The sequence below is a fragment of the Amblyomma americanum genome, chromosome 2 (genome assembly GCF_052857255.1).
Source record: "Amblyomma americanum isolate KBUSLIRL-KWMA chromosome 2, ASM5285725v1, whole genome shotgun sequence".
Classification (NCBI taxonomy): Eukaryota; Metazoa; Arthropoda; class Arachnida; order Ixodida; family Ixodidae; genus Amblyomma; species Amblyomma americanum.
The window spans coordinates 33,648,900-33,661,038 of NC_135498.1; the positions used below are offsets into that span (position 1 = coordinate 33,648,900).

At 44.7% G+C, this 12,139-nt stretch overlaps 1 protein-coding gene across 2 annotated transcripts in view; it reads left to right on the top strand.

Annotated features, from left to right (window-relative positions):
- Nucleotides 1-12,139, top strand: part of LOC144120946 (uncharacterized) — a 209,660-nt gene that overhangs the window by 155,624 nt on the left and 41,897 nt on the right. For both annotated transcript variants that reach the window (XM_077653772.1, XM_077653773.1), the window contains exons 6-10: nt 2,672-2,719; nt 4,655-4,714; nt 6,208-6,258; nt 7,530-7,592; nt 8,188-8,229. In XM_077653772.1, coding sequence (XP_077509898.1) covers nt 2,672-2,719; nt 4,655-4,714; nt 6,208-6,258; nt 7,530-7,592; nt 8,188-8,229 — 264 coding nt within the window. The remainder of the gene's footprint in view (nt 1-2,671; nt 2,720-4,654; nt 4,715-6,207; nt 6,259-7,529; nt 7,593-8,187; nt 8,230-12,139) is intronic.

Consider the following 12,139-nt stretch of genomic DNA (forward strand, 5'->3'; position numbering starts at 1 on the left):
ACTTGTAAGAATACAGCCTCCGAGGGTAGCGGTAGTTGGAAGGCCGCCAGCTGATTGGAATGAAACGATTGTTCCCAATGCTACTTGAACTTGAATATCCTTGATTACCGCTAGTCGACAAGCTTTATACGTATGAGAGGACGTGTGAGACAGCTGCGCAGAGGAAAGCCCCATAGACCTGAAGTCTATGCAGCGCGCTCAGACGTCACCCCTGTTCCAACAGAGCCGGTCAAGAACCTCGACGAGAAACCGCAAGTGGTCAATCCTGATCTGGATCCCGTACGCAACTACAAGGAAAAACCGAACACGCTCAAAGCCACCTACCCTGGTGAGCCGACCTCAAGGGCGACTCTCAACAATACATGCTGTATACTGACAATTCTTGCGAAGACTTACACAAGCACTGAGTCCGCAAGAGAACGACACTTTATTCAGTATTGAACAAAATGATTGTTTTTGCGGAATGAAACTGTGATGTAGGTGATATTGGACATAAGCGCTAAATCCAGAACGCCGCAAGTGCTTGAGGCTCTGTCAAGTTCATATCATGGCATTCTTTCACACGCCTCATGTGCTTCATCGTCATGTAGCGCAACATAGGGTGTTCAAAGCTAGACTTTAATGATTTTAAAAAAAAGTAAAAAGAGCGCTCTACAAAAGTTGTTTTTGTGCATGAGATAGGCGGCCAGGCGGACGCAAACTGCGAGGATAATTATAATCGTAATATCAGTAATTAACCAAATGCAGTAATTAACTTTTTATTAACTGCAGCTAGCATGCATGCAAAGTCCTACTTTGAACACCCTGCATAAGGATTGAACACGTAACGTTGGACGTATAAGGATTGCAACATCAGTAAGCAAGCAGTAAGCATGTTTATTTTGAAAACTTAAAAGATAGTCGCATTTGATGACTATTCTATTCTGTACAAATTTAGTAACGCGCTTGTGTCATGAGATATGAGTGTCTAAGATGTCAGTCCGATCCGCCTAATTATGCATGCGAGACCGCGGCAATCGACATAGAGCTCCTCCCTGCATTTAGTTCATTACTGATTTTACCATGGCAATTGCCCTCACTGTTGGCGTCCGCCTGGCCGCATATCTCATGTACAAAAACAACTTTTATGTAGTGTTCTTTGTATTTGTTTCAAAAATCCTGAAAGTTTAACTTTGAGCACCCTGCATAAGGATTGAACACGTAACGTTGAACGTATAAGGATTGCAACATCAGTAAGCAATCAATAAGCAGCCACACGTACGTACTTTTGTTTTTTTCATGTACAAAGTCGTCATGCTGCGTTCAGTTTATGTCAAAATACGGTGTTTCCACTTCTTTACTAATTCAGCTGAATTATTTTAACTAAATAAGTCCGTTCTTCCCGATATCATCCGCGTGCTCCGTGAGAGCAGTAAGGCAGAGCAGATGCTGTTAATGCTTACACAGTAATCGCTGATTGACGTACGTTACTGGCAGTCACAAACACACGCTCGCTACCACAGCGACTGTGATTCGCTCCCTGCAGTCTTGTGCAGGCGTCACATGACTCAGTGGACTCAGTGGCAAGATAAGGAAAAGAAAAATAGATCTTGCAGCACCCGAAATTGTTAATTTTTTTCCCCTGTTACAGCGCATTTTCCCAGTTAATAAGGCTCCGCCTGATAAAGACACGATAAATAACTTGAGACGCCACATAAATACTTCAACGAAGCCTAAAAAAAAAAAGGGGCACCTTCGACATTCTTTTCTTACCCTGGATGTATATGCGGCCGTTTAGTCCAAAATTTGAAATATAAAGCGTAAAAGACACTTAATGTCACGCGCTCTCGAAGTTTTTCCTTACTTTGCCGCTGTTTTTAATGAAGGCAGGGCACGATTTGTAATGGCTTTAAAATACCCCTGGGGTGACAAATGGTGGCAGCTATCGCGTTCAACTTCGGCTTGAGGCGCGCCCAGCGCCGCTCTCGGCACGGGCTCCATAAAAACGCGGCATGCAATTTCGCCAGCTTAAGCCTTTATATGAAACACGGCTCAGAGTCGTAAATACCGCTGAAAAAAAAAAAAGTTTCAGAACGGAGAGAAAAAGAAACAGCCGGTCGTAAGTGGGAAACCTGTTCGGGAAAAAAAGAAAAAAAAGATCTCAGATGTCATTAATCTTCATGGCCGAGGAAATCCTCTCTATGCGGTCGTTTTCTAGTTATCGCATAAAAAAAAACGATAAATTTGCGAGCGTGAGGTTTGGCCGAGCTATTCTCGGGCCGTGATTGGCTGTTGAAATTCCCGGCTGCAGGTAGGTGAGCTATGTGTTAAGAAAGCCGGGAAAAAAAACCAGCTCTTCTGCATAAACTCCGGCGCCCTACATTTGCGGTAAATACAGTAAAACATGGCTGTAATCAAACTGGACAGGAGTGAGCGATTACTTCTTTGCAGCCATTATTCCTCCGTAGCCATTAACTACGCAGCGTCCGCGCATATTTGTAGCCGCGAAGCTTTCAAGGGTGAACCGAAGCGTTCGCTTTATACTGAACACATCCGTATATATTATTTCGCAGTATCGTTCTCTGGCGCACTGTCCCATTACACGGAGACATATAGACCGAACGTGAGTGGCCTCGTAACGGCTGTTATTTAACGGCCCCCTTCTGGCTACGTTTTTCCTTCTTCAAAACAGACGTGGCCAGGAGCATCGACGAACGAAGAGTGGGGTCGCCTCCAAAAGGTGAGTTCGAGTGTTTGCTACATTGCAAAAAAAAAAAAACAAAAAAAAACGAAAATACGAAGTCACGCTCGCTGGCTTTGTTATTCTTTTCTCTGATTAGACCGAAATCTAACGCAAGTTCTGCAGCTAATAAAGAAAGAAAGGAGTGGCATGTCCACACTTGTGTGTTATACTGTACGCTCATAAAATAGTCTAGAAGAGAGCGGAAAAAATTGGCGGTGGTTTAGCTCTGGTTAAACCTGGAGTGACACGATATACAGCTGGCCGAGTGGAACTCGCTCAGTCGAATTGCAAAGTCAGTCTTTCGCCGCTCCTTTTCGCTGGGCGTTCCTTCATCTTCGTCCCACTTGACGCGGCGCATGCGCACAGCTGTGGCAGCTCGGTTTCGCCGGCGCGCCGCGCCGCCGCCAGCAGCAGCTGCTCCGCACCACGTGGCTGGTCACGTGACACCGCCACGCTGAAGGCTCGAAATGCTACCGTAATGTAGCTATCGCTACAAAAACAAAGGATTACTTAAATCTACTAATGGGTGACGCGCTGGTACTAGTCTTACGTAAAGGGTGCACGACTGCTGGTCTTGTGGACAACCATGGAACATGCGAAACGAAGGTCGACCAGGTGTTCATTCGGCTGCATTACTAAAGTTATGTACAGCCTTTGCCAAAGGTAACCAGTCTGCATGGTTTGCTTCTCAATTCGAATTGTAAAGCCATTATGGCTTCCCTAAAGACCAAAAAGTCCTCGGAAGGTGAGGACAGGGGTTCTTCTTACCATACAGATATTTATAGCTTGAGGGTTGGCATAATAGCTTCGATATACGACTGCGAAGCAAACCGTCTAGCCTGGTTACTTTTGGCAAAGACTGCACTTTGCATTATGCGCCAGCACCACAGGGGTGAATTTATGGGTCGCGCTTGGAAAGGGGGGGGGGGGGGAAGGCGACAACCCCCAATGCAACCCTCTCCACCCACTCTTTCAAACCACAGCTGCTGCACAAGTGGTTTCACCCTCGATTAAAATTCTTCCTGCCTGATTGCTAGAGTGCCCCAAAAAGTATTGAGCTATAGAGGTGGGACATCCGGCGAACAGAATGTCTGCATTGTATTTAGGTTCACATTGTTTAAAGTGGGGGATTTATAGACTCCTGGCCTTCGGACAAGTTGTTCCTTTCGCTATCTTTTTCTAATTGAAGACCCGGTTAACTTTCTCATTTGCACTTTTGCGTGACTTTAAAGCGCAGTAGCACCAATCAGGATGCTTCGACATGAATTTTGGACACCTAGGTTGGAGAAACCACAAGGACTGACGTCACACACGCCTTCAAGGTTGATGTCGATAAGCTGAAGTCGTGGTGCGAACGCCTCGAAGTTCATGGTGCATGCGCAGTAACAGAATTCATTTACGACACTTTCTCTGCCCCCTTCTACAACCCTCTACACCATTATCTTTCAGTTTAACCAGTGCTTCCGTTTTAAAGTAATGGCACATCTTCCTTGCTCATGAACGCAGATCAATTAGTCAGTCTGCTGTACCTTGTTTGTAAAGCTGAACACGTGACTTCAGCCCCTTAATCCTGCCACATTAGAAAGACTAGAGCAGAAACTAATATGAACCTGTTGGTGCAGGTTTAGGGTGCAGGTTGGTTAATGTTAACCGTCAACGTGTCTCAACCAGTCTCGTCGCGTATGTCACGAAGTTTGCATAGCTATACACTGCTATACACCAGTACTTGTCATGAGCTAGCTGGCGAGGCATGAGAGAATTAGGGGCTTGTCAGTGCATTCGCGATGTGCTGTTGCTGCTCTCAGCATAAAATGAAGTGCTGCTTTTCGGATGTGACTGGCACGAGTCGCCGTATTCGCCCACCTGATACACATCGAGGACTACTTTTAATTTATTTTTAATTGTCTCCCGGTTTCTCATTTCTCTGTACAGACACTTCGACAAAGACACAGGAAAGACCCCAAGTGCCCCCCAGGGTTCCACTTCCAGCCAGTAAGTACACAAGCTAAATCAATACGCATTAGCATCCATCTCACTGCAGCAGTGGGGCTACAACAGACATATACTTCTTTTCACAAATCTTTGTTGTTTGAAAAAAAAAAATTATCCTGCATGCCGGGACCGGCATGCCGTATACAATGCCTGCCGGTCCAAGATCCGGCACTCGAACCCGGAACTTTATGTCTACGCTCAGGTGGATGGTAAATGCGTATATTCATGTGTTTGAATATCCCTCGACCTTGGGGGATTCATCAAACAAAAAGAAAAGTAATTGTTCTTACCTACAAGTAGCGCTTACAGGCATCGCACTTCTGAGTACGGCAGGACCTATCTGTTTGTCAACAGAACACTGTAAGCACGTACAAAGCACGTAAAAAAGAGGAAATCAGAAGCCACTAGAAAAAGGAAGGGAAATCGTTAGGCCTGACGCGACGTTACCTTTCCCATAAAGCGACGGCGGGTCAAACAAAAATCGCGAAATAGAATTCAACATAGGCTATACGACCCCTCTGTGTGTGCGAGTAAATAGTGACATGAAAAGGAAGCTCAGTAATGTGTTATCTGCACATAAAAGTTGTTTTAGCGATTTACGGCGCCTTAAAAACGCTGTTCACAAGGAATAATTACAAGAACTAGTTGTCGGCTGCTTACATTAAAAGTAATAGCGCAAGCAGCCAACTTACAGAAACACCGCTCCAAATCTGATTTGATTTGTAAGTTTGCGAGTAAAAGCAGCATATCAACAGCAAAACCGTTGACGGCGTGCGGCACCCTTTTAAAATCTGCTTCGTTAGTTCACTGACCACGTAGTTGTAATGCATAATTCCTACTCTTCGGACACTGCTGTTTTGTGGTGTCGTAAGTTGCACAAAATCCCTGAAAGCAAAACTAAATTTTCCCGGAACTGGGGCCAGTAAGTGGCGACTGCAAACAAAGCTTTAGCAAACGATTGTGCTAGCTTTTAGCAATAAGTTACTAGAAGAATATACCCCGAGAACCTTTCAGAATAAAATGGTTCTACACAGCGTCATTTGTATTCATGAAGGGAATGTCCTGAATAAAAGAAAAGAAAAAGGAAAATACTTTCGAGCTTAAATGTGAAGAAAAAGTAGTAAACTTGCGTTCTTATAATTACCGAGGACGAAAAAGATTATTAACGTCTATATGTATCTACCTGTCTTCGCACTTTTTATTACTAACAAAAATAATTGGTATTAGTGATCGCCTTTTATTATGTTACATTTCCCCATATTCGTCATTATCAAATCTGGGCGCACACTGTAAATTGGGTGGAGGGACAAGGCTGTTATCTTTACTGGAACTCCTTGGTTTGTAGACGATGGAGGAAAAAAAACTGTTTGAAACACAACCTTTTCTTGTTTCTCTTCTACTTCGTGGACGTGTTCTATCGCGAACAACAAAAGGCCTTTCATCGAAATCGAAGCAAACGCCTTCACTGCTTGTATTCCTTTCCTTCTCCGCAGGGCCATACGGAGAGCGTGACCCTGTTCCTCAAATTCCTGTGCCACCGTCTCGTAAGTTCATTTGGAAGCGCGAACCTCTATAAACTAATCAACGCTGCGAAGTGCGCGCCACACGGGGCCACTTTCCAACCACCCGCTGAGCTCCGCTGGAAGGTAGGAGACGCGCCCCGAGTGTTCGGAGACGGGACCAACGTTTCAATCGAGTCACGGAAATGTGTGAGCCCTTAGCCCGCCGAGGACTGTGTATGGAAGCGTAATGGGCAACCCAGACAGTCGCTTCATTTAACGCCAGTTCGAGAGAGAGGGGGGGGTAACAGGATAAGCTCGGCATGAAAGTTGGTATGGCTGGAAGATGACTTGTACACCCATCGAGACCTGTAAATATTGAGTTTGTGTATTGCGTCGATAATTCTTCCTTCAGACTGGTAGGGGGAGTGTACTTAACATCTACTAAACAGTCCTCAACGCGCGGTTATCACATATTTAATGCCAGCCCTTATTCGCCTACTAGAACTTTTAGCCAGTGTTTCATCTCACACAGTAAAGAACGTTGCAAAGCGGTATGCCCGCTGCTACCCATTTCACACCAATTCAAACAAGTTCCTATCTGTGCTTGTCCGGGATCAGTCCAGTGAGATTTGTCTATTGTGATTCTGCATATCGACAGCTGTCAACTGCACAGCTTTGTTGGTGCATGTTTATCACTATGCTTCCCCGAAACAAACACAGTGTCTTTATATTCTTATTATTTTTTTTTTGCATACGTGCTTGTCCCTTCGTCGACGTTATTCTGAACTCGCCATTTTTACTCACCCGTGCGGCTGCGTTTTGTTGCGCCCACAACATGTAAACACTAAGGATGTCGTCAGACATGAATACATGACGGCAAAACGCTACGCCGTTTACGATTTTAGAATCGTGTTTGCGTGGTGAAGTATTGCAGCTTGACAGCGTAGCTTTTGGAGTCGAGCGAGAATTCATGAGCGCGGCCTATAGGATGCGCGATCGCATCGCAATCTGAAATTACTTGGTTCAGTTCCACGCTCTTCTGGAAGAAAATTTTTTCTTCGCTGATGACGTCATTGGGTATTTTCTGGACCACTTTTCCTGGATGCCGACGACGACGCTGAGGGAAAATAGAGAAGGAAACGCGAAGAGGAAGCAAGAATTCTAACAGCTATTCTAACCATACAACACTAGCAGAATCACTAGTACTGTTAAGACTAGAAGGAGCTTTAGATAATTTAGTTCAGATAGGGCCAGATTTTTTTCGCGTTCTTGAACTTATTTGTGCTTCCCTGACATTTTTTTTTTTGCTTTAGAGAGCACAGTTCACAACGCCCACCGTCCACCCAACTATCCATATCAACAAGGAGGCAACAAACGTGAGTACAAATAAAAACTGAAAAGACACTTGATTAAGTAATAACCATTACGACGTGCTCGAGAATTACTTCATCATCAGATCGCATGCATTTGGGCTAAGAACTCAACACAGGCAACTAATCTTACCACCACGGCATAGTCCGACTTCACTGCAACACACTTTGTTGTACAAGACGATGGAACAAGGACACGTATTTCTCGTCAAGGCTACGCGAATAGTAGTCACTTTTGGCTTGAATTCCGTGCACGCCCAGATGTTACTGCGGTTATTTGACCTTTTGTGCCTTCAGAAAAATTTCCTATCTGCATAGCCCGACCACAACTGATGCTGTGCCCTGAACACTTTTTGAAAGCCATGCACAATCTATTCGTTGTATGCGTGAGCTTTATTTTCACCCTTTGTTTTGCATCTTCAGATTTTGTTTTCGTTCAACCCTTGAACTCACTACCTCTGTAACACCTGGCAGGTCTTGAGCGAAAGAAAATAAAATAAATAAATAAATTCCAGTGGAATGAATCGGATGCCAGCACAGGAGAGACGCGTGTGTGTGTCCCTCTACCAATTTCGTGTTTTCCCCTCTTCTTCCATCGCAGAGCCTGGGCCTCCACGTTGGCCAGCCTACCCCAGGCCTCCTTGTAAGTGTACATCCTTGTAGTACTGAGTGATGTAGAACTGAGCAGGAAAAGAAGAGTGATGCATTCTGGGAAAGCTTTTCTTCTCCGAACAGAGCGCCGAGCTTCACGCTCAGTGTTGAAGGCAAATTTTTCCAGTGCTGTGTAAGACGGTAGTTAAAAAAAAAGAAAATATTTTCAACGCAGTCCAAGGCCCTCCAACAGTCCAACAAAGGTTACAGCTGGTCTACTGCATTATCGTGGAATGGAAGCATAAAAAAAAAACACCCCACGTTGCCTTTTCGTGTGAAGCAAATAAAAAATGAACGTTCCTCGAAGTAAATTAGTCCACGTGAGTGAATTGCGATTTCGCAAAGAATAAGAAATAGTGACTGATTCACGTATGGCCTGGAGCTTGCTAATGACGTCCCAAATGGCACTCGCATTAATATAGGCGCGAGCCTAGTTTCGTTCCTAGAAAAATATCCACACTACGAAAACCGTCCCGAGAGAGCTAAGAGCATCGGGCCGGCGCGATACGGTCCAGTGAGCGCATTTCGGGAGGCCCCCAGATGACGGCGAACAGCAGAAGGGCCTCTCATAGAATCGTAAAATTGAAACGACTTGGAAGAAACGATCAGAGACGACTCCAGAAGTGCTATGCGATAAAAGAAACCAGAGCTCGAGGGATAGGCTATCAAAATCGCATCATCACAGGCGCACGTGCCTTCGAGCCCCGTTACACCCCTCTATTGACTACTGAATCATAGTTCCTCGCGAGAAACTGGCCGGAAGTTTAAGCCTAGTTTCGGTAAATAAAACAGCGAAACGAGCAGTCGCTTAACTGGTTTACGACCTAGCGATTACGCGTTACCACAGGGCTGAGGTTCTCCTTTCAGGCAAACCGCGGTCGCATACGGATGGTCGCTGATTGTTTTTTGTAGTTGAATGAACGTTGCTTCTTTGCAGTGAGTCCTGATGAAGAAAGTTTTTTTACTTTTTTTTCATTTTCAGCCTCCAAACACGTTTTCGGCGTTTCTGTGACGGAGTACAAAAACTGCTCGCACCGCGCGAGCATGACTATATGCTATGGGCCGAACATCCAAAGTAAGAACGTCGGGGGCTGCCCTGCACGTTCCTTCCCACCCCTTTTCCCGCCCCCAAAAAAGTAACGGAAAAGGAGAGATGAAGGCTCTTGAAAACTATGAAACGCGCCCCAATAATTCTTTCGTTATATCAGAGCAAATGCGTGTCTGCAACAAACGTTAAGTCCCTCTAACGACTCCAAAGATCCTCTTATGAGGACTAACAGTATCAGTTAAAAAATTACTCCGATTTAGCTTTACTAACACTAACGTACCCTGACCACTGTCTCGACCCGGAACGGCAGCCCCAAGATCGTACTTGCAAAGTTGCAAGACGTTGGCCCTCACCTTTCCCCGTATTTTTTTTCTTTCGCTGTATGTTTATCACATTCACGAATGTGTGGAATGAATTAACCTCACTTTCGCTCATTAACCTCCCTCTCGGAGACTAATGGGAACATCGATGGCTGCGCGTTTGTGCACGTTTAAGAGCAGCATGTTTGAGTCTACAGGCTAAATTTCTCGCTCCTCAGTTTACGTAAACAGATTTTGGAAAAAAAAAATGTTACATGCTCAATTAAAATATATACTTTACTTTAAAAAGCGCGCCAATAATAGTCGGACTCCTAAAATAACGTATTCATTTATGCAGTAAAAAGCAAAAAAAAATAGCAATAACAAAACGGGAAACCTGAGAGTGAGCTATTTAAAACCCAGCTTCTGCCAGAGACAATAACTCCAATTCGCACGTGACAAGCTGACGTGTTAGCACTTCCGGTATGCCAGTCTATACAGAAAGGAGTAAAAAGGGAGTAAGCTGTCCTCTTTCCCACTCCCTTTCACGAAAGGGAGTGGGAAAGAGGACAGCTTACTCCATCTTGCTCTCAGTATCAGTCATTCTGTAGATGCGAAGAGTGAATTTGCGCTGTAACTATATGGGAGTAAAAAGGGAGTAAGCTGTCTTCTAGAGCACTCCCTTTCACGAAACGGAGTGCTCTAGAAGACAGCTTACTCCCTTTTTACTCCCATATAGTTACAGCGCAAATGCACTCTTCGCATCTACAGAATGACTGATACTGAGTGAAAGGGAGTGCTCTAGAAGACAGCTTACTCCCTTTTTACTCCCATATAGTTACAGCGCAAATGCACTCTTCGCATCTACAGAATGACTGATACTGAGTGAAAGGGAGTGCTCTAGAAGACAGCTTACTCCCTTTTTACTCCCATATAGTTACAGCGCAAATTCACTCTTCGCATCTACAGAATGACTGATACTGAGTGAAAGGGAGTGCTCTAGAAGACAGCTTACTCCCTTTTTACTCCCATATAGTTACAGCGCAAATGCACTCTTCGCATCTACAGAATGACTGATACTGAGTGAAAGGGAGTGCTCTAGAAGACAGCTTACTCCCTTTTTACTCCCATATAGTTACAGCGCAAATGCACTCTTCGCATCTACAGAATGACTGATACTGAGTGAAAGGGAGTGCTCTAGAAGACAGCTTACTCCCTTTTTACTCCCATATAGTTACAGCGCAAATGCACTCTTCGCATCTACAGAATGACTGATACTGAGTGAAAGGGAGTGCTCTAGAAGACAGCTTACTCCCTTTTTACTCCCATATAGTTACAGCGCAAATGCACTCTTCGCATCTACAGAATGACTGATACTGAGTGAAAGGGAGTGCTCTAGAAGACAGCTTACTCCCTTTTTACTCCCATATAGTTACAGCGCAAATGCACTCTTCGCATCTACAGAATGACTGATACTGAGTGAAAGGGAGTGCTCTAGAAGACAGCTTACTCCCTTTTTACTCCCATATAGTTACAGCGCAAATGCACTCTTCGCATCTACAGAATGACTGATACTGAGTGAAAGGGAGTGCTCTAGAAGACAGCTTACTCCCTTTTTACTCCCATATAGTTACAGCGCAAATGCACTCTTCGCATCTACAGAATGACTGATACTGAGTGAAAGGGAGTGCTCTAGAAGACAGCTTACTCCCTTTTTACTCCCATATAGTTACAGCGCAAATGCACTCTTCGCATCTACAGAATGACTGATACTGAGTGAAAGGGAGTGCTCTAGAAGACAGCTTACTCCCTTTTTACTCCCATATAGTTACAGCGCAAATGCACTCTTCGCATCTACAGAATGACTGATACTGAGTGAAAGGGAGTGCTCTAGAAGACAGCTTACTCCCTTTTTACTCCCATATAGTTACAGCGCAAATGCACTCTTCGCATCTACAGAATGACTGATACTGAGTGAAAGGGAGTGCTCTAGAAGACAGCTTACTCCCTTTTTACTCCCATATAGTTACAGCGCAAATGCACTCTTCGCATCTACAGAATGACTGATACTGAGTGAAAGGGAGTGCTCTAGAAGACAGCTTACTCCCTTTTTACTCCCATATAGTTACAGCGCAAATGCACTCTTCGCATCTACAGAATGACTGATACTGAGTGAAAGGGAGTGCTCTAGAAGACAGCTTACTCCCTTTTTACTCCCATATAGTGACAGCGCAAATGCACTCTCCACATCTACAGAATGACTGAGACTGAGAGCAAGATGGCAAACTTACACTCGGATTTGATACCGTATGAAGCATGTACACAAACTCTAGGCTGTGAAGAAGTTATGGGTATTCGGCGGCAGCCGTGGCCCATAGACTACCGTCCTCGGGTGCAGATATGAGGCCCGAACACTGCCAAGTGTCAGATTCGTCACGCCCCTTCAGACTTAGATTTTACTTCGCTGAAAAAATTGCAGTCATGTGCGGCTAATCAAGAACGATGCTTATAACGTCAGACACATCACCGTAGCGATGGCAGTTGTCAAGCTTAAC